This window comes from Rhynchophorus ferrugineus, unplaced genomic scaffold (genome assembly GCF_030347505.1).
Source record: "Rhynchophorus ferrugineus isolate W39M unplaced genomic scaffold, kcgeb_rfMv2 rfM7, whole genome shotgun sequence".
NCBI lineage: Eukaryota > Metazoa > Arthropoda > Insecta > Coleoptera > Curculionidae > Rhynchophorus > Rhynchophorus ferrugineus.
In genome coordinates, this window is record NW_027472586.1 from 12,735,062 (window position 1) to 12,759,458 (window position 24,397).

The 24,397-nt window shown below is 35.8% G+C and overlaps 1 protein-coding gene across 16 annotated transcripts in view; it reads left to right on the plus strand.

Moving 5' to 3' along the window:
* The window catches only part of heph (polypyrimidine tract-binding protein 1 heph), a 953,472-nt gene that overhangs the window by 837,854 nt on the left and 91,221 nt on the right, over positions 1-24,397 (plus strand). For all 16 annotated transcript variants that reach the window (XM_076409826.1, XM_076409822.1, XM_076409825.1 and 13 more), the window contains 2 exons: positions 4,845-5,033; positions 5,220-5,324. In XM_076409826.1, coding sequence (XP_076265941.1) covers positions 4,845-5,033; positions 5,220-5,324 — 294 coding nt within the window. The remainder of the gene's footprint in view (positions 1-4,844; positions 5,034-5,219; positions 5,325-24,397) is intronic.

A 24,397-nucleotide genomic window follows, 5' to 3' on the forward strand; every position in this document is an offset into this window, starting at 1 on the left:
GTTGTCTGGTGTGATGCTGGTTCGCGGTCGACTATCGTGCGGCTCATTCTCGACGATTTCGCGGCCATCCTTGAATGCTTTGGCCCATTTAAACACGGCAGCCCTACTGAGGTACTCACTACCGAACTGATTTCGCAAACGCAGAAAAAATTCCCCCTTCTTAACGCCTTCACGCATTAAAGAAAGAAAGACAATACGTTGCGCTACGGCGGTCGGCACTTGACGTTCACTCATGGTCGTAGCACGCGCGTGAGACATGCGCTCTCGACGAAAACTATGCCACACTGTTCGTAAGGGACACAGCTACCACATATTCAAGCCACGACCTTCAAAACATACGTGCGTACAGCGTTTGTCTCCGTCATATTTGGACCACCCTCGTATATAGCCAAAAACTACTAAACCAAAAACCCTAACCTAAAAAAACGCATCGACAATATCACTTTTATTCAATTAAAGAGGTTGAAATCGAATACAAGAAGGCTGTTGGAGCACAACTTTTGTTTGGAAGACTACAAAAGAAGACGACATACTTTTTTAATATATTTTTACCAACCGGAGTTTATCTGGACTGGGCGTACGGTTTAACGTGGGCTCCGAACCACGGTCCTCGGCATTAAACGTAACGAGTGGCAAGTGACCAAGATGGAGATCATCCCAGAAGTCATCCGGTATTACCTAGCTTGTTTACGGGAGTGACTGGGATCACTTTCCTTGTCAGACTTCCTGCCCTCTTGCCTAAGAACAATCACACACATAAATTTATGACCATGCCCCAGCAGGATTCATACCCGTAACAACACGATGACCGTTCTGTCGCCTTTACCACTACGCCAAACAAGCTGACAGGCGGCATAATTATACCAACTTTAAATCTAAAAAATTAAACGACCAATGAAAAACGACGAAATTTTCGTTCTAAATTTTTTCATATTTTGACTTCAGTAGTTTGTTAAATTTCAGAATGTATTTTTAACATTTTTTTTTCAAGTATATTAGTTATTTATATATTTTTTCAAACGTTGTTATCTTTTTTTCTATATTTTAAAGTCTCCTTTTACCAAATAGGGGTATATCTGGACTGGACCTACAGTTTAACGTGGGCTCCGAACCACGGTCCTCTATATTAAGTCTACCGACTGGCCATAAAACATCCAGTCTTACACAGCCTGGTTACTGGCGTGACTGGGATCATTTTTCTTGTCGGATTTTACACTCTTACCTAGGACAATCACAAATATTAAACAATCACAAACATAAATTTACGACCATGTCCCAGCGGGATTCGAACCCACGACACACGACAGCCATCACGCTATCTAATTTATTCTCATAATTGTATCTTTCACATGATTCCAAAGCGCCCTCTATAGTGAATAATATTTTTATTAGGGTCATACAATGCGTAAAACCTGCATTTACCAGGTCTTTCAAAAGTCGGAAGGAGCTAAATCTGACGAAACACTTAGGTGTTGAAACAAGGCAACTTAGGAGCAAAAGTTATTTTGGATCCTAGAAACTGACTGTGTCCTGGACTGAATTTAAAATGTTAGTGTGTTCTTGTTCTAGCAGTGTGAGCAAATCAGTATATATATATATATATATATATATATATATATATATATATATATAACCTCATATAATATATCATCCATATTAATATTGTGTAAATATCTCTTTTTAAGCAGATCTCTTGTCTGTTATGATGTTTATTTACGTTTTAACCGTGAATATCTCGATTGATCCGGGCTTTATTCGCGTGACCCAAACAATGACGTTTTGTGGTAAACAATGGCCGCAACGGATTAGACGCCAGCTCCTGGTTTACGAGGATTTCGTCCCGCCGCCCCTCACCGTCCCGTTTCCCTGGAACGTTTCCCAGATTTACCCATTACCTGACCGTGCATGAGCATTAATGGCGTTTTGAAAGGATTGCCTCCTCCTCCCCCCACCTACCTCCGCCATTTCCGGCCCGGTTAAATTAACAATTTTGGCCTTTGTGAGGTATTATTGTGTAATAAGACGGCCTGATTGCTTCCCGAATTCATCCACATTTACCGTGAATGCATTCGCCTGGAGAGGTCTGTTTTCGTTTCGCAGTCATTGCTAATACGTGTTGATTTGTGTTTTGCGTTAAAACTTTCATTTTTTCTTTTAATATTAAATGGTATCGTTCATCGTTATTAATTCATACAGATTTGTTATTATTACGTTAGAATCAACTTGATTGTCCCTTTAACATGAAAATATTGGGTATATGACTTAACTTTCCATAAATATTTAATTTTCATTATGTGATTTTTGAAACGTTTTGGAGTGTCAAACAGGTAATATGTCAATTGAAAAGTCCCCGGCGTGACACATAGATGGCACTACTAGAATGAAATCCATATGTTTTTTAGTTAGCCCTAACCCTCAAAAAAAAGCAACTTTTGTTATTGTGAAAAAAATGGATAAAAAGGAATTTCGCGTGTTGATAAAATATTGCTTTTTGAAGGGAAAAAATACAGTTGAAGCAAAAACTTGGCTTGATGTCGAACCGTTTGAAGGACGAGATCGCCGAAAAAACGGCCGCATTTGAAGAAAAAGAAAGTGCTGCTTCGCGAAAACAATGTACCGTGTCACAATTCTGTGGGAACGATGGCAAAAATCCATGAATTGGGCTTCGAATTACTTCCTCATCCACCGTATTCTCCAAATCTGGTCCCCAGCGACTATTTCCTGTTCTCACATCTCAAAAGAATGCTCTCCGATACCAAATCATCATTGCAAAAAGCCGATAAAATGAAAATATCACTCAAAATTACGTTAAATACTAACATGACAACGTTCAAATTCTGCAATCCGTTTTTCTAGTGTTCTAAACGGAATAAACGTTATGCACTTTTAGCAATCTTGGATAAATTTGATTTGGTAATAAACTCAAAAATAAAAATTTTACTGTTACAGCAAATCTTCAAGCATTGCACTTACGTCTTGTTCTTGTTCTTTGTTAATCATGTTAAACTGGCCGGTGCCTGTTTAGTTGAAGTTGCTTTTAGCAACAATCCTAGTATCTATTTATTTTACTTATTCAACATCTCTAAACCGTATGCCAGCTAATTATTCTGATTAATCCCAGTAAGTGTATATTCTCATTCAAGCTGCAACAGTCTGCTGAACGTTGTCTTCCAAATTTTTTTGTTCTCCAGACCATTCTTTAGCAGTCACATTTTTATGCAATTTTGTTACTCATAGTCGTTCCAATAAACTAGCCAATGTATGTTATCAAAAGGTATAATGCAGCGTTGTTGCGCCAAATTTGAATTTTCGTTTATTTTCACACTGACAACAACATAGTAGTGTAAATAAAATAATGAAACAAAAACGTTATATAATATAATTTATTTTAACATTATAGTACAATCTACTGCATATTTATTGAAGGACTTTCACGGTTAATTAAACAGCCACAATAGTTTATAGGTTAGAGTTGTTTTGTTATATACACATTAACATATGACAATGACGTCGACTAGTACCAACACAAACCGAATTTAGATTTAGAAATAAATTGTTTTTAATTTTAACTCTTTGCTAATTATGAAAAAAAAATTTTATAACATCTTTTTTAGATAGGCTTAGTACAATCTTAATTATTATTATTATTACAATTAATTTATTACTACTTTTCCTATGTGCTTGGATTAATTAACAAGCAAGACGAGTGCGAGAAAATACATCAGTATGTAGTCCTCAATTATAAAATTATAATTATTTATTAATTATTAACTTATAGCTATAGTTTACACTAATAATACACACTAAATGTTCACACAAGTTCGTATGGTTTTGTTCGTTTCAATCTCCTGACATCCTGTGCGCTGTCCAGCAGTTGTATTGCTTCCACGTTAGAATGATTTAGTAATCTTCCTTCGTGTTTCAAGGCGAAATCCTGCACAACTTCGCAAATCCATTTGATTTCCAGGTCATCGTGCAGTTCTTCATTGGTTACATAGCGAGAGGCATTGGTAATCAATCGAAGGATCTTGTTTTGACAGCGCTGTATGACTAACTGATTTGAATTTTTAGTGCAACCCCATAGGTCCAAATTGGCTTTATAATTGTATTATAGATCAACCTCTTTGATTTTAGATTAAGTTGAGAGTATCTTCCGACTAACCAGTATAGTTGTTTTATTTTGGTTGTGATGTGTTTTGCTTTTTGTCTATCGTGATGCTTCCAATTTAATCTACCGTCAAGATGGATTCCAAGGTATTTTGCTGATTCTGCTTGAGGAATCGGGCATCCATTGAGTGATATAATTAAGTTTTTATTATTTTGCCTTAATGCAAAATTAACGTAGACAGATTTGGAGCTATTAAATTGAATTTTCCAATCTTTTGTCCATTTGTAGATTTTGTTGACTGCCACTTGCACTTTTTCTATTGCCCTAGGCAGAGATATATATTTTGCCATAATAACTGTGTCATCAGCAAAGGTTCCAAGAAGTGTTTTTTTTGTTGTTGGAAAATTATGAAAATGAGAAAGAAAAATGCTCCGAGTTTAGAAGGGATTTTACATTTTTATAAACTGAATTCGGCAATATTTTCTATTGGTGTTGATGACGGTGAAGGACTGTACTTAATATATAAATAAATTCTTTTTGAGAAACATCTGAACATCGAGATCACTTTTTCTTAATATTAAATGAAACGTTATGACATAATACATATTTGAATTTCGCCTTCTGACTTCGTATGAAGCCCCTACATTTATTATATCTAGGATTAGCGGGGGTGGCTGAGAAAGCTTTTCGACTAAAACGATAATAGTAATATAATAATAAATATTTTTTGTTTCAGGTTAAACTGGAACAAAACGTTGGTAAACCCTCGAGGGTAATCCATATCAGGAACATTCCATCCGATGTGAGCGAGGCCGAAATCATCCATTTGGGAATGCCATTTGGCCGTGTAACCAATGTTTTGGTGTTAAAAGGAAAAAATCAGGCTTTTCTCGAGATGAGCGACGAAGCATCTGCCACCAGCATGGTAAGCTTTGCAAATATATGTTACTGTCACGTTTTTAATAAATAGTTTCTCAAAAATTATCTTACTGTTATAATTCGGGAATATAATAGAATGGTAATAACTTCGTATCTCGTAATAGAAATTTGCATTCTCTAGTTATAATTCTCTTATACTCTCTGTACAAATTTCGTTTATATTATTCTGTAGGTATCATACTTCGGAGGTTGTGTTGCTCAGTTGAGAGGCAGAGCCGTCTATGTGCAGTATTCGAACCATAAGGAGTTGAAGACTGACCAGACTCATTCAAATGCGGTAAGTAACAGTTTTAGTTTATTTAGTTCGCCATAATAATTTTGAAATTTAAAAAACTTTACACTGTTCTAATCACATAAAGCAAATAGCGTTTCTCAAATTGTGTGGTTTGGTTCGCTTCAAACTTCTGATTTCCTCCACGTTGTCGTTTAGATGTATTGCTTCCACACTGATGCGATTTGGTAATCGTACTTCATGTTTAACGCCAAATCTTGAATAGCTTCGTAAATCGATTTTATTTTCAGGCAATCTTGCAGTTCTTCGTTGGTTACGCAGCTATAAGCAGTGGTAATTAATCGAAGAACTAGGTGGTTTAAAATGTTAGTGCAACCCAATATTTGCACGCCATAAATTCAAATAGGCTTTGTAATTAACTGATCTATTAACGAATTTCTTTGCTCTTAGATCAAGTTGGTAGTTGACATGACGTCGGACTAACCATAACAGTTATTTCATTTCCAGTCCGATTGTTATCTAACGTATATGTGTTTGTACAAATGATAACTTATAAATATCAATATGTCTTATATATAAAGAAACTTAGTATATAGCTAGATCGGAATTTATCAACAAGCAGAAAATCAACAAGCAGAATAATAAAATCTTCTAATTCGAAAGGTCTGAAAACAATTTCCACATTTCTCTATATGCAATGCTACAATCACAATATTTCGTTATGCTTTGGTTCAGTTTAAATTATTACATATATACAGGGTCAATATTTGATCGAATAATTGAGCGTTTGATTCTATTCCTTAAATAGATAAAAAATATAAAGTTGGGAAAAAAAGTAATGTCGGTCTCCCTAAAAGATGGCTTTAAATCCATATATCTCGAGTTATGTTTATTCAATAAAATACATACTTTGAGTGTATTTGTGTGGTAATAACCCTTAGAATATTCCAGATATAAACGTACGGGATCAAAAATTAACAAACATTTGAGACATTCGTCAGTGCGTTGAAAATGTCTGAATTTGTGCCGAGTAAATCGAATTTGCGGGAAGTTTTACTTCAAATGGAGGAAAAAGGTAACTGAAGATCATCGAATGCTGTGTAATGTTTATGGCAACCATGCTCAGAGCATTCTGGACAGTCAATATAACTTGAAGACAAGCATTTAAAGGCATTATTCGATGAAACCATCCAAATAGATATTGCTATCTACTACAATTGATGCCTTTGAGCCAGGTACTGTGCCGGAAAAATGGCCGGAATACGAATAAAGACGCAACAACGTCATTCTTCAGCAGGACAATGCTCGACCGCATGTTGCCGACCGATGAAAACATACTTTGAAATGTTAAAAAGGTGAATAATTACTCCACCCATTGTATTTTCCAGACCTTGCTCCTTCTGATTACTACTAGTTCCGACATATGAGTCGCGTTTCACTTCTTGTGACGATGCAAAAAAAAGTTGGTGGATTCATGGATAGCCCCAAAAGACATCGTTATTTCGAGATGGTATCCGTAAATTGCCTGATAGATAGGAGAAAGTAGCAGCTATTGAAGGACAATATTTTGAATAAAGTTTTTTTTTACCTAAAACCGGGAAGGGGAATCCTGTGACGCATACCTGGTCGGGGAGACCCGTAGGAATAAGCGAGTAGGGCTGATGTGGAGCGATGTGGAGACTGCCTCTAGGCTACCTACTAAACCCCACCCTATCAGCTGATCCTATGATCCTAACTGATACTTCTTACTGTTAGTAAGGAGGGTGCCCGTAACCAGTAACACCATTAAGAGGTACAAGGGGCAGGCAAGAGTAGTTGAGTTAATCGCTCGCCGGAGAAGGTCGAGAAAATTTGGAGTTAGAGCACGACGGGGCAGTGTCGGCTGTGATAGAATAAGGCCACGAAGACTGAATGACTTATTGGCCTAAAATATCGGCCAGCTAGACGAAGAGTGGAGAAATATCTTGAGTAGAATAACATCATGAACTTGGGGGACGCCTGATGAATTTGATTATTCAAGACAAACCAGGGGGCATTGATTATACTCCTGAGAATTTTGTTCTGAAAAACTTGAAGACGTTCCACCCGCTGGAGGCTGCACCTGACACTGGAGTCGTATAGAACGACTGATCTGACCAGCAGGCCCGGTTGATGAGCGGGAACAGCAAATTGGCAATACCTTTCTGGAGGGACCTTTGAATCTGGGAGTTCCACCTAAACTTGCCATCGAAGGCAAGACCGAGATAGATGGCTTCTTCTAACCATGAGATTTCGGTGTTCTCGATTTTAAGACGCGAAATGATCGATGCAGAATTCTTCTTGTGGAAGAAGATGACCTGGGTTTTGTGTGGATTGACTTGCAACCTCCAGAAATTGAAGATACAAAGTAAGCAGTGTGGTCTGCGTAAAAAGCTGCCTCAACTTGTGGTCTCCTAGGGTCATCTGAAAGAAAAATGTTAAAGCGAGAGCCAGGGGGGAGCCTTGTGGAACTCCTGCGTCGATGGTTTTCCGGCCCGGTCTTCGTGAAGTTATTAAGAGCATAAAGAATTGCTCTTTCAGCAAGCTTGGAAATGGAACTTAGTAGGCTGATAGGTCTGTAGTCAGAAGGTGATGACTTAGCTCCTTTTCCAACGACTACTCCTTTTTGGATGGGAAGTGTTGCAGCCTCAGAATGGCGTTGATGATATTAGTTTGTTGGGCGAGCTGCTTGTAGGGAAGCTTTTTGAGTTGGACTGTCGAGATATTATTGAAACCCGGGGCCTTCTTGTTCCGAATCTGACTGATTATTTGCGTGAGTATTTTAGGAGTAACTAGGTGGTCTAGAAGATAACTTGGAGGCACTTGAGAGTGAACGAAGTTGGCCTAATGATTTGAATAAAGTACATTGTACTGATTTTTCACAATAAATTAAAAAATTATAATTTAAAACCAATTTATACAAATGTACAAGTTATCGCTTTTCTCAATCCATTATATATAATATTACTGGAAAGCTTTTATGCCACTAAATACTTCATTATATCGAGCAGTTGCACACCTTACACAACTATCAAAAACCAGTGTAATAAAACCATGAATAACGACATTCAAAATACACGAAAGAATATAAATTTAGATCGCGAAGCGGCGACATGGCCTCGACACATCTCTCCATTACCCGAACGACACAAACTTTCTGTTCAGTTCCGGCCGCCGAAAATCATGCTCCAGCTTTTCAGTTTTATCGCCCGGCGACGGACATAAAGCGGACGTTTTGCCGCTTTTACGCACGTACAAATGGTAAAGCGATAGGGGCGACCGGGGGGATGGTGGATGGGAGGGCGGTAGGTCGGTGGAAAAAAGGGGAACGGTCGTCGTTGTTGCCTGCTGCAGCGACCCTTTCAATGGACGCGACGGGCTCTCTCGCAGTCGTTTTGACTCGAGTCGCGGCTAAATGAGCTCAACGAGGATGACGTCAAATTTTATAGAGGAACATAATTATGTTCGAGCCCTGGAGGATGTTATATGGCGCTTTGTACGGGTTTCTTACCATGAACGATTTGTCACACCATATTTTTTTTTAACCAACTTCAAAAAAGGAGGTTCATTTATTTAATGTATATTCGCGGATATCCAAATACTTTTTTTATTCCAAAGAGTGCACTTCCGAGATGGTCCCATTGGAACAAAGTCAGGATCAGATAGGACGACGGGAGGAAATCGAGGGGAAGAATCAAATTTTAAAGGCATTTATAATGTTTTGACATATTTTTTTATCTAAAATAATTAGATATTTGTGTATAATATTATTACTAAACTGATGTAACGAAAAATCGGAAGTACTTCGGTGTAAAAGTCATTCGGTTTGGTTTTTAAACACCAACCATATCATATTGGGAAGTAGTAGAAGTATCGTAGAGCGTTCGGGTCATACGTGGTGGTGCGGGTTCGATTCCCGACGGGGCAAACCGTTTTTATAGTTCAGGTTTGGTTCGAACATTTGTCAAGTCACCTAGACTAGGTAGCGGGGTCCCCGGGGCCTGAAGCGTTCCTTTTTTTCAATCGTTGTTTTTTTATTCCTGTTTTTCCTCATACGGGCTGCACTTTTACTTGATCTACCCATTGTAATATTACATAGAACATCTGCGTAATTTATTGAGTAAATATCACTAAAAAGAAAAAAAAGAAAATATTTTTAACAAATTTTAAAGTCTCCTTTTACCAACTATGGGTTTATCTGGACTGGGCCTAAAGTTTAACGTGAGCTCCGAACCACGGTCCTCAGCAGTAAGCCTACCGACTGGCGAGTGGCCAACTTTAGAAGACATCCGATCTTACCCAGCCTGGTTATTGGCGTGATTGGGATCATTTTCCTTGTCCGATTTTGCACTCTTTCCTAAGGACAATCACGAATATTAAACAATCACAAGCATAAATTTACGACCATGCCCCAGCAGGATTCGAACCCGCGACTACCGCAACAGTAGGAGGACCGTCCCATCGCCTTTTCCACTGCGTCAACCAAGACGGCTTATGCAAATTTGAATCACTTAATATCCGATTTAGTCTTTCATTTTAAACCATTGTTTCTACAACATTTCAAATACTGTATTCTGGGAGGAGAAAAGAAAACCTATCCTTCTAGTCGGAAAATTAAAATAATTACGAAAGAATAAACGAAACAGATTGCACGAAATGCTCTCGCAGTTCAAACACAACAACATCCTAACACTCTAAAGATATTAATTTCAGACTTCAAATTAACAGACTTCAAAAAATAAATAAGGAACTCACTAAAAAGTAAGCAATAAACAAACTCAGATTTTTAACACAAAAAAAACGTTTAAAAAAAATATAAATAGTAATACAACGATTATTACGGCACCGACTTCAGAGTGATCAGTTGATAGTAGCTGAAATAATTTTGTAAATATATAAATAGATTTACGTAGGTATTAATCTAAATTGTGTATATATAATAAAATATAAAATACGTGTAGTAGATAAGTTAAATAAGTTTTTTTTATATTTATCTGGTTATTACGATTATTATTTACATATTTTATTTTTTTTTTTTTTTTAATTAAGCGTATATTATAGTCTGGAAATTCAAAAACAAAACAATGTCTTGCGTATTTTGAAAACTTAACCGTTTGAGATTATTACTAATCCTTATCGACTAACGCACAATTAACAGTCTCTACAGTGACGTAAAACTAGATAATTATCCAAAAAGACCCATTGGTCGTTACCTAATAATTAATATAATAAAAATTGGTAGCACTTTTCGGTATGTTTATAATTTAGTGCACACAATATCACACTGTTTGATTCTCTTATGGTTGCGTCCTAGTTCGGTGTTGTCCAAGAGTTGCAGCACTTCGGTGTTAACATGGAAGTAGAGTCATTCCTCGTGTTTTGTAGCGAATATGTGAATTTCCTCTATAACACTTGGAATCCGAAGGTCTTGATCCAATTATTTATTCCTGTAATATCTGTATGGATCCACAATAGTTCTCAGGACTTTATTCTGACATACTTGTATTATTTTGATATTGCTTCTCACGAAATATCATAGTAATGTTCCACACGCTTTAGTATCTGCTTGAGATTATTGATTTGCCACTTTAATAGTGATCCAAGAACAAAATTTCATTTTTATTCCAATTTACTGCTTTTGCCTACACTTACATATCTTTTTTATTTTTCTAAACATCTGTTACAAGTACTAGAATAGAGTAGCGATAGGCAATACTTCTAATGATGCTTTTGCTATGTTTTTAATACAAAGAAATAACAAAAATCAAGGGGTTATTCAAGGTCTTCTCAAAGATATAAAAGTATGAAATAATACTATTATAATGTTTCTAGATTTTGAAATTATATTTAGAATTGTGTAATTAAAAAATCAATAAATTCGAAAGTTTTCTCAGTTCATTTTCAATATTATTTTTGTTTGTACGCATTATTGTAACAAATTATCCTCATTGTCATTTACTTCGATCTTCGAAAGACTTTTTCTTAATATTCATTTTACACTGCATATCATATTACAAATATCTTCAAAGTTTTTTTACGTAAGAAACTAGTACAAAACATTAAGACATGTTTGCGGGAACGTTTGTTTGCCACGATATAAAATTTAGTGTGTTTTCTCTTTCACTTTACTTGACATTAATTCGGCATCTGATATATTATAACACTTAAGTTTTTTTTATATGGATATGTTTTTTGTGGGTGCTTCTTTCTGTTTTGAGGATTCCAACTAAGAAAAGGTAATAAAAGAACATTTAAATGTAATATACAACAGTATGGGCCGGAGTATTGAACCCTTGTGATAGGTGTTTTGAGTACCATGTTAGGTATTAGGTACTACTTCCAAGTGATAAGTTTATTTTTTTACGTAATTGTATAAACCTTACTGGCCAGCTCCTTTTTAAATTTTTCCTCCAAAATGACAGTATGTATTCTCTTCCTAAATAGGGTAATATTTTAATATACTTTTACTTTATATTATAGTTTCTTATTTATTTGTTCTCTATCCAGAAGTGGAACATTTTTGTCCTTGCTAGAACAATGAAAACAGCACTGTTTACATCCAAAGTTGGACATATCGTCACATTACATTACACAGACTATGTTTTGTAGAACTCTAATTCATACATCTTGATTAAATTTTATACTGACTATTTTACCTCTTAAAAGCACTTACTAGGAAAAATTGATACAATGTATATTAATCATAATATTTTACTCATCATTCCTCCGTCTTTTTGGAAACGTATAGAAACGATACCGCGTGGAAAGAACGATGTTGATTTGGTAGCGATAATCGACCAACAATCTACATCTACAGTAACAATTTCATTCCGTTTTAGCAGCTTGCAATACACTATATTTTGCTAATTCGATCATATTCACAGCAAGACTTCATGGCCATGAATATTTCGCTTCGGTAACGATGTAACTGGCTCTCCTGTGACACTCTTGGTTTTTTTTTTAAACTTGCAATGAAAGCGAAATGTTGATACGGTTTAAAATGGCATTTTCGGTCAATCTAGAAATAGTTGATTCATTAACTGAAACTAAAAGATAGTTTAAACTGTGTTTGCGTCCAACAAGTCTTATGGCCGTTCTATATTACTTACAACAACGTCACCATTTTTAAATCGTTTGACGATTAAAATGTGTATGAAAAACTGTTATTTTATTCTAGTCTCTGGCCTAACACATAGATGGCCCTAGTTGTATTGCATTCGCTGCTATTCAGTTAGTACTAAACTTCAAAAGAAAGCTGTTAAAATTTCATGATATTCTACTTATAAGTTTGTGAGTTATTGTGCTAAGAGCGACACTACTTTTGCTATTTTAAAGATAATGAATGGATCAAAAACAATGTCATGTTTTAATTTTACACTGCTTCTTGATGGGAAAGAATACCTTTCAAGCGAAGCAATGGCCTGAAAAATGTAATAAGGACTCCACTCCATCAGAAACAACCATCAAACGTGGTCGTTGAGAGACCGATGATGCAGAACGCAGTGGACGTCCAAATGAGGTGGTAACACCAGAAAACATCAAAACAATCCACAAAATCGTTTTGAACGATTCAAAAGTGGAGTTGCATGAGTTAGCTAATATCGTAAAGCTATCAAAAGAACATGTTGGTTTTATATTGCACATGTTGGTTTTATATTGCATGAGCAATGGACAATGAAAAACATCTGTTCAAATTGGGTGCCGCTTTTTCTTACTCTTGACCAAACGCAAGAACGTGTTGATGATTCTGAGCAGTGTATGTTTAAACAAACTGGAATTTTTGCGTCGCTATGTGACAATGAATGAAACATGGATCTATCACTTCACTCCGAAATCAAAACGATAGTCATCTGAATGGACAGCAACTGGTGACAGGCTTATTTTGAGGCACAAGATAAATCGCCCTACAAAAGTGGAAATCTTAGAGCGGCACTGGAATGATTGTATGGCTCATGATGGAGATTACGTTGATGAATAAAGCCAATTTTGAACAAAAAAAAAACGCCCGGAACATTTGCAGCCAATGTATCATAATATGAATCTTCGTTGCCACTATATGTTAGTTTTGAAAATCGTTCATCACAAATTGTCTATGTATGCAACATAAAAGCACATTTATACAAATATTTCATGATTTAGATGTGTTGCGAGGAAACCTATCGCCACAGAACAATAAAGACATTTCTATAGGCGAATGTTTGCCGATCGTTCGGTTTGCCAGGCACAATATCGAATTTCGCTCTAAAATATCCACTACTCGAGCAATAACTAAAAATAAAATGTTATAGTTTCCCAGAACAACATTATTACGACTGTTGGCGACCGCATTTAACAACCGGAAAACTTTGTAGTGGACCCGTGTGCGGTGCCGCCAATAATTATTTTATTGCTTTCGAGCAGTCGACATCCGATGTTTACAGATGGTCGAAAATAGCCTCCCGACAACGTTGTGGGCCGCTTCTTTGACGCCCGTCACCCTTCTTCTGTGCCTTTTTACGTTTCCCGTTCACCGTTCAACCGTTTTATTGTCGCTGTAACTGCTTGGTTCTGGTCGATAATACACGCTGCACAACGCTGTTTTCTAATTCCGAGATTTTAGATCGGTTTTGTTTGGATCTCGAGCCCCCTGCTATGAGATAAATTACGCGTATTACGATTACAACATACATACAAGATTTTGGATCCGTTTCGTTTGGTTTCCTGAGCAACTGCCATGAGATTACGAGTATTACGATTACAACATACTATACGGATTGTAAATAAATTTTGAAGGATTTTTTGTGATCCTTAAATGTTTTATTGAGAATAATTGATACAATATATTAGATCTAAAGTCTGTTTAATCTTGGGATATTTCATGGAGGTTTACAACACTTTAATTGAAGAGTATTCCATTGTAACTGGTAGTTAATACAAACAGATTATAACTAATGTTTAAAGTTCCTACTAAAACCGTTATTTGAACGAACGTGATTAGTAGGCCACTAAAAACTCGCACCCTTATCTTCGTACACTCAAAAAGGAATTGCAGCCAAATCACTTAATTGCCAAGTCAGCTTTTATGTGTTGTAGATATTTTAAAATATACTGATACCCTTTGTAGAGCAATAAAAAATAGGTCTAATTGTGATTGAAGTGATAAAAGTTTATTACTAATAACAAATAATGAGATAAATGCAAAGTATGTGAAGATTTTTCTGTTGTAAATAAAACGTTGTGATAAAACGGATGGCAGTAGTGTTACCTGGAGATGAGGCTTGGGCAGTCGATGGTGGCACGTCTAAACCAAACGATGGTCGGTTACTGAATGATTGGAAATACCCTTCAATAACATCCCAGATAAACGTCTCGGGGTTGCCAGCTATTCGTTATCGGGTTCTAGTTGGCGCAGCTGGCACCCCGCCCGTGTTCAACATCTGGGATTATATTTCTGGGTATTTTGTAAACCATTATTCCACTACGTAAAATTCGACATGCCTCAAGGTCGCTACAAACTTAAACTAAAATATAATAAAACGATTATGTTTAACTCAAAAACGCACTAATACTATTAATATATTTGAAAAATGTGTTCAAAAATCATTTTTGCTGATGTATTCTTTTTCTTAATTTTAACTATAATAGTCATACTTGTCAGACCTCCAGTATAACTGAACCGTTTTCGGCATAATAGCCTTCATCATTTGTAGTAGAACTGATATTTATTTAGTTGAAAATAATGAGGAAGAATGTTCTTAGTTTTCAAACTGAATTTTTCAAAGTATTCAATTGTTTGTATGACCTTAGCACCGAGTTTTCTTGTTTTTCCATTCCTACTACCATTTGTTAAAATTTCTCCTTTCCATATTTTACGAAGCCTTTCTGTTTCGTTAAAAGCCTTTATCTTTTTCTCACATAACCATCTGTTTTTCTCTCCCACCCTTTTTGTTTTTCTTCACTTATCTTCCAATCAACCTTGTCTATCTTCATAATCTCTCTCCTAAATTGACTGTGATATCAGTAGTTTACTAGGAGTTTTAAACCTTAACTTTATAAAAGTTAAAATTTGGATGACAATTCTATAATTTAAAAAAATCGAAACGGAAAATCGCTACAATGTGTTTTATTCATACATAGCCGCTACTTTTCCCGATTTTCACCAATCAACCCATTTTTTAATATCTTCCTAAGACCACCTTACCACTCATATGTCGGAAGAAACAGCGGCTGATGCAGTACTTCCCATATTTAATATTTCCAGGAATGTTTTAACCGATTTTGGACCATATAATCGAGTGTTCTAATAATATTCTTGTATCTTTGCGCGTATTCCACAAGTTCTTCGCACAGTGCTCGGCTTAAACCTATCAACTGTAGTCACTAGTGATCCTCATTGATGGTTTCATCGAGCTATATCTTCAAATCCTCATACTCAAATGTCTTGCCTGTCCAGAACGTCATTTATCTTCTGTGTCAAAAGCATCGCTTTCAAAACGTCAAAATCAGTATTCACATGTTGCCAAAATATTCATTCAGCATTCGATGACCTTCAGCCGCCATCAATTTGAAGTAAATAAGTAAAACTTTCCGTAAATGAGATTTACTTGGTACATGTTCAGATATTTTTAACGCACTAAAAGCATATTTTGTTCACACTTCGACGAAATGACACATACTGAAAAATGAAGCCTTTCAGTGAGGCTTCAAGATAAAGGTGGTTACAAAAGTACCTGATGTTATTTAATACACAGTAATACCATCTTTAAAATTAATTTATGGACTTGATATATTTAATATTTTAGATATTATGGAAATTCATATCAAAATAAAAAATGTATAAGGCGAATATGTTTCAAAGTTACAATTTTTTTATGATTGTAGAAGCTCTAATCATTTAACTAGCCAAAGTAAGCAAGTATCGAAGTTATACTGGAAAATAAGTTTAATTCGTTTGTTTTTTATTCGTTTTTCTTTTCATTTCCTCAACTTATCGAACACTGAATAAGATAAAATTAAGTTTTATTTACGTTTTTATTTCTATAGTTCTGTATCCGATCCCAATTAAAGCCACAAACTCGGTTCTCGAAAACAAGATCATAATTAAAAAAATAGACACTCATTAAAAAAATCGCATTCGTCGCGGATAATCCCGAACAGCGATCCTATCGAGTATTAACGCGAATCGACGCAGTCTAACGTGTTTCCTTTTAATTAAGATCTCCTAAATATAAAATTCAATTCCGAAATCGAAACGGGGGGTCGACGAGGTCGAGGGGGATGACACGAAGAGTCCGACGACGGATACGTCGGATATTTCAGAAGAATTTTCAGTGACGCGTTTTAATTAATACGCCAAGTACACTTAATTAAAATATTAATATCGTCAGGAATTAACTCAATAAATGTTTGTCTTATCTTTCTCTTTGATGCTCTGTCCAATTTAGCGGAGGCGAAAAATTCCGGATAAAAAATATTTTGGAATCCGTACTTCGGGAAAGCCGAAGAGGCAATAACGTTAATTGTCCTTATTTTAGATGTGAATTAAAAAATGGTGAACGATAAAAAAGATAATTAATATCCGATGTTATTAATATAGTTCAACATTAGCCTGTTGAACACATACGCATTTATAGCCAATTCAAAGTTATTTTATACATACGTAATCTAAATTTGTGACGTCGAAACATCGGAATGTTGCCACATCAACTCTGAGTTTTAGTTCAGTTTGGCTTTAACATACAACAAACTTCTAATCTAAATAAAATAATTGAATCAAAATGTTATTAAGTATAATTTATTTTAACGTCATAGTACAATAAAAAACTACAGTTAATTATACAGCCACAATAGTTTATAGATTAGAGTTATACCCTGTTATCACAATTGCTTTCAAGAATTTTGCATACGTCTGACAACCGGACTACTTTGACAGGCTCATTAGTTTACGCGTTCGAACTAATCAGACAGCATGGTGTCTCTTTTTAACTAGAATAAAATGATAAGGAAACTATTGTCTGATTCTGAAACGAATTTACATATTGCGCAAGGCAATACATGAAACATCTTGATGACGTATGTACAAAAAACTTTGAATGGACTATAAATAAAATGACGAACATTTCAATTTAGTTTGGTTAGAGATGTACTTTGAAAAACAGTTCATCACAATACGATTACAGTTTACATCACCTTTTTCTCACTTCATTTTCTTCTTAAAATTCTTTAATCGTCACTAAATAACTTAAAATAATATAAATAAAAGCTTTTATCGTATATTTCTTTTTCTGAGTGATGCAAGAAGAAATGAAAGTTGCCTTCCTAACATCATCCATGACTATGAATTCAGTTATCTCTAAAATTAACACTAAACATGCGGCTATTTAAACATTCTTTATTAGTTAAAAGGATCATATTGAAGTTCCATCACTGTTTTGAAATATGTTCCACCAGTTATATGTAACTAGTGGGATTCCGACTAACATTTTATATAACAAGTCAATTGAAAAGCCTACCATAAATTCCCTCCAACTTCAAAATAGGGCTCAGTTTCGGCGATCACCTTTTCATTCGACGAAAAGGAAATAGTCGCTGGGGTACAGATCTGGAGAATACGGTGGATAGGACAACAGTTCGTAGCTCAATTCGACCAATTTGGTACGGCATGCGACACGGTGCATTGTCTTGGTGGAGCTGCACTTTCTTTTTCTTCAAATGCGGCCGTTTTTTCGACGATTTCGTCCTTCAAACGGTCCAATAACGCTATGTAATGGTCACTGTTGATGTCCTTCAATCAGTGTTCTTCCTTTTTCAAGGTAGGCAATGAAAATTATTCCATGCGCATCCCAAAATACAGACGCCATAAGCTTGCCAGCCCACACTTTGACGAGCGTTCGTCATGTGCAGTCTACTCGGATGACTGTCGATTGGGCTTCATCCATTGTCACATATCGACACAAAAACTCGGCTTTATTATGCTTGATCATCTTCAAACGCTGCTCCGAATCATTAACTCGTCGTCGTTTTTGATCAAAAGTGAGCTCGCGCGGCACCCACTTTGCACAGACCTTTCTCATACCCAAATATTCGTGAATGATATGATGTACACGTTCAGTTGATATCTATAGAGTATCTGCTATTTCATTCAGTCTAAATTTACGGTCAGTCAAAATCATTTTGTGGATTATATTAATGTTTTCGTCGGTAACAACCTCTTTGGGGCATCCACTACGTTCACCGTCTTCGGTGCTCATTTCGCCACTTCTAAACTTAGCATACTAATCTTTGATGGTCGATTGTCCTGGGACAGTGTCCGAAAACTCGGCATCAAGCCAAATTTTTGCTTCAAATGTATTTTTCCCTTCAAAAAGCAATATTTTATCAGCACGCGAAATTCCTTTTTGTCCATTCATTATAATAAAATTTTTCACAATAACAAAAGTTGCTTCACTCAAAATGCTATAATTCACAAACTAATGATCCGACGGCTGTCAGATTTATACACGCATCTTTTAAGAGTTAGGGTTAACAAAAGAAATGGATTAAATTCTAGTAACGCTATCTATGTGTCAGGCCGGGTTTCAATTGCCCTGTTAACTGCTAATATTGTTTCTTCCCGATAACTATTTAGATTATTTAGTTGTTTGTTTGCTTTAGATGAATGTCGGGGAGGAAATACGTTTATTGTTCTAAACTTAATACAATACCAGTTTATGCTGGCTTTATTTTTAACTAATTAACTATAAAATGATTAATATATCAATTAGTTTAATTTTTTATCATATTTTGGAAATTTGAATGGAATGTAAGCGCCCATCCATAACTTTGGTTCGATTTATTGGTTCAAAGTTGGGAGAGAAATTCATAGAGCGTATATTGCAGACGATTTAGATATCCATATTCCCTGGAATCGGCGTCCATCCGATGTTTATGGACTCATATTGGATTTAAAATACGGAAACGGAACAGAAATACTGCATATATAGCATACCGGTATGCGAAATTAGCGAGACCGCTGCAGAATCTCATCGATACATTTTATATCAACAACTGCGAGCGTATACCGCCATAATAACTAACAGCAGCGTAACAACATTTATTTTAGTAACAAGTGCAGCTGTTATATATCAAACAAATATATTATTTATAAAGCGCGGTACTTAATAATAAAAAATTGGATCGAACTAACCAGATGAAACATGATGAGACCGATGAAGTTTATTCCTTTTTGTTTTTTGTATATTCCGCAAAACTTATTTTTACATCTTATATGGAGGTCAAATGTGATTTCACTATTGCTGTGTTAGAATTGCGTTCTAGAGTGAACTAATTTGGAGAGATCTGTTTGTTCGAAAGGGAATCAAATATAAAGGGTAATTTTGTAAAATAAATATATCGATCAACGGTATACACAAACTAAACATTTAACATTTTTCAATGCAGTCACCTCCGTGCTCTACATACTTTTGGCACCGATTTGGAAGTTTGAATATTCACTACTATTTGTGGAAGGAATTTGCACGAGGACTAAAAACACTGGTTGAAGAAATACTTGTTGTTTTAAGTAGAATTCGAGGCGCTTTTTATGTAGTGGTGTCCCCTGGAGGCCTAATCAATCTAATTAACAATTATATATCAAAGTGATGTATTTTGCTTTCATTAGAAACCATATTTACCTTTTTACGTTTAGTTCTTGTTTCCTTCATTCCTGTGTTTCATTATCATGTCATTTTAATATCACTGTATACATAGTATCTTCCGTTACTGCCTGTGAACTTTTTCTTCTTAAAATTAGATTTTATAACAGCATCCTCTCGAATGCATTTGCCATATCTGCAAAACATTTTGTATTAATTCTTTCCATATAAATTCTAACCTAATGCTCATGTATATTTCGAACAATTATATACATAACTATGCACACAAATCTTTCACACTCTACAATATTATTTTCTACAGTTATTCTATATTAATTATATATCCTTCTTTAGTTATTTCCCCTCTTTTCCCTCTGTGTTCAACAAAAAACAACAAAAGTTTCATTCAGTCACTGCCACTTTCAGACGAATCACTGTCGAAGCCAATTATCAAATTGTTAATTTCTGGAAGGAAGTTGCAGGAGGACTAAAAACACTGGTACTTGTTTATTTCGATTTACATTGATACATGTGGTCGACGGGAGAATGACAGGATGTTAGGTTAGGTAAAGGAAGTACGGTAGCGCTATGGAAGTAGTACTTTTGCAAGGGGGTAGAGAAAAGAAAAGAGAGCGGGGAACCGCACGGTACCAATCCACCGCGTTGCCAACCTTTTAACTTGCTGTAGGTGAATGCGTGGTGGCCTGAAGGATCGTAGCGTCATCATTACAATTTTTGAACAAACATCTCGTCCTAAAAAAAAGAGATATAATGACGAATAAGGCGAACAAACGAACTCTACCAGCAACAACGTTATTGATATTTTTTCGGGCGTTCGAAACGACGGCTATAAACTTTATGAAATGTATTGTCTGCCGTCCCATTTGCCGCAGTCGCCTTTTACTTATTCATAACGTTCATCTTTCAAGAGATATTTGAAAGCATCCGGCCGAGATGAAGCCCGTGTCCGAAACAATGACTATTTGTACGTCTTTCTACAATATTAAAGGGAAAAACTACGGGGCTGCGGTACGCCGCCGTCGGCTCGCAACCAGAGGAACATGTTGCATCGCAATATTATCTCGAATTCTATTTGAGGGTCTATTGTATCGTCGCGTTGCTCTATATCGAGTTTGGCCGAGAGCAAATGGGACGTAGATATTTGTTGGAATTAAAATATCCGCGCCATATTCCGAACTACTCTTAACGGTTTATTAGACGTCTGCAATGAGGCTAGAGGGTACTTCATCGTTTACGGTAATTACCATGTTATTACATGGGCGTCTTCTTAGGATGGGGTCTAAGTCATGATGGGTTTTAAGAAAAGTAATTTCGTTTTTTTTTAGTTCAAAGTGAATTTATTTTCATTTTTTTATTACCCTTAGTGTTTCCAATAAATAGAAGATCACTTCAGTAAGTGATATCCTGTCTAAAGATATTATAGTAAAACTTACTCTAAAGGCTATACCTGTTTATTATTCTGATCGGTTTATACTAAACACTTTAGTCTTTACACTCCACTATTAACACTCACATTTAGCTGATTACAAGTATATTAGAGTGCAATGACACTCTTTCAAAGTACCTGCATCACTTCATCTAAGCATCAACTATAGCACGCAGCACTTTGTTTTGGAACCACTGAATGATGCTACATTTGATTTAGGTACTTTCACCTCATATTTGATCCAAATATGCCTAATTTTTTAATGGCCCGCTTGAATTATTAGTTCACACATTGCACACTAGCCACTGTGTATTTTGCAGCCATTTATGAAGTTTCTCCGGACTTTTTCATACATATAGTCTATACAAAGTTGATGTTGAGCATACCGCATCTCAATTTATGACGTTAAAACGCTGCAATGTTGCCACGCCAACTCTGAATTGGTTATTTTGTGTTTGACCTATGACAAAATTCTAATCTAAATAAAATAATGAAACAAAAATGTCATCAAATACAATTTATTTTAACATTATAGTACATCTAGAAACTACAGTTAATTATACAGTCATAATAGTTTATAGGTTAGAGTTATTTATAACCTCTTATCGCTATTCAAGATTTATGTTTTCAAGAATTTTGCATGCCTTTGACAACCGGAAGACTTTGACAGGCTCATTCGTTTACGTGTTCGAACTTATCAGACAGTATTATGTCTCTTTTTAACTAGAATTAAAGGAGAAGGAAAATATTGTTTGATTCTAAAACGAATTTATAAATTGCGACGGGCATTAAACATTTTGATAACGTATGTTTACAGCAATTTTGGATAGACTGTAACAGCTTTTGGTCCAATTTTCATCGCCCACAATTCACTTAGTCTTAGCAGTTATTCGCAAGTCGATATTTCGTGTGGAAGGCCAAATATTGAGTTTCTTTTGTTATCTAGTTTCACCAAATTTGACTTTCAATACACGGCGAACGGTCAGCGTCGGTCAACACGCGGATACTGGTTTGAACGTTTTTAAAGTGATAATTTTGACACCGAGGCCAAATAACTTTTCTCTGGAGACCCAAAAAATTTGAAAATATAGATTTGAAGGCGTTACTCTGTAAATTATATAATACAATTGATACATTGGCTCCGAGCACTGTTCTAAAATAAGCAAAGACACAACAATGTTATACTTTAGCATAACAACGCTCGATCACATGTTGCAAAACCGATGAAAACATATTTGGAAACAGTAAAATGGGAAGTGCTTCCACTCCAGACATTACTCCTTCTAATTACTACTTGTTCCAATATGAGCCGTGACCTATCTGAGTAGTGTTTCACTCATGAAGATACAAAACAAACTGTATATTTATGGATACCATAAAAAGATACATTGTTCTTTCGAGATGGAATCCGTAAATTGCCTGAAAGATGGGAAAATGTAGCGGCTATTGATCGACATTACTTCAAATAAAAAGAATTTAAAACTAATTTATAGGTCTAATAGATCAGCGAACTATTATGTACCGATATTTTTGATTTTCTTTCAAGTACCAATATATTCTTTTGTATTTTGATTCGAGATCTTTTTTTAAATATATTTTAAAGTCTCCTTTTACCAACTATGGGTTTATCTGTACTGGGCCTAAGGTTTAACGTGCGCTCCGAACCACGGTCCTCAGCATTAAGCCTACCGACTGGCGAGTGACCAACTTTACTGGCGTGACTAGAGCCTAGAGCATTCACAAATTTTTAAACAATCACAAACATAAATTTACGACCATGTCCCAGCAGGATTCGAACCCGCGGCTATCGCATCAGTGGGGGACCGTCCCATCGCATTTACCACTGCGCCACCAAGCCGGTTCGAGTTCCTTTCTTTTTGAAACCTTAAAATTGCCTGAGTATCTATATAGAATTTATTTTTATTGTGGTACTACAACTTCCAGAATGTATTTCACTGTCGCCATACCGTTTCGCATCAAATATACAGTCGACCGGACTGATTAAAATTCGATAAGACCATCGAAAGCCGTTATACATATAAGGGTAACAACATCCATACACACAAAAAATATTTGTTAGGGCATAAAATTCAACCGTCTCCAGACAACTATAAACCGAAACCGGCCATATCCAGAAAACCCTACTCTCTTATTTACACGCAATAGTAAAATATCGAAACTAGGAATATGTGCCACCCCCCCCCCCCCTGCTGTCCTCGAGGTGGGTCGTGTCGTAAACGTCCCGCATCGACAAGGCCCGACGGCGATAGCAGGAAAAAAGCCGGCGGTGGGGGTTTTTAAAAATTTCATTAGGTTTTTGTACCTTTTTTTCCGGGGTAGCGATCCCCGTGCCACACATTCCGACGCAATCCCATTTATTATTTCGCTGCCTTTTCCGTCTTTTTCTGGAATTATCCCATTCCGTTTCGTGCTCTTGGCCCGGCGACGCGATATACGAGCCAACGGGAGGAAGATAGAGGAGCGAATACGGATACTAAATCTCGCTTATTTTATTTCGTACGTTATTAATTTATTCATGAAATGTGTGTATCTGTGTGTGTGTGGCGTCGATTGATTTTCGATTCTTATATTCAATCATTACTTGTTCGAAGCTCATGTCGTCTCTTGCCTCTGAATCATTTAAAACACTCGTTTGGGTTTAATATTTTTTGTTAGATACTGTAGACGTCTATAGAATAATATAATCTTCCCAATAAAACAGCCAACAAATTAAAGTTTAGGTTTTATTTTGACTCTGACATAGCAATATACTAATGTAAATAAAATAATAAAACAAACATAACCTTAAAAAATAGAATATATTTTAACATTATACTACATCTAATACATATACTATCAAAGGACATAAACTACAATTAATTAAACAACCTCAATAGTTTGTCGGTTGGAGTTGTTTTATTATATTTATATTATAGACACATAGAGTGAGATTTAATAATCTGTAGAATAAGCTAGAATAGTTTTTAGAACAAATAAGGATGGACTTTAAAATAAGTTAGTATCTAGAATAAGATTTAGAT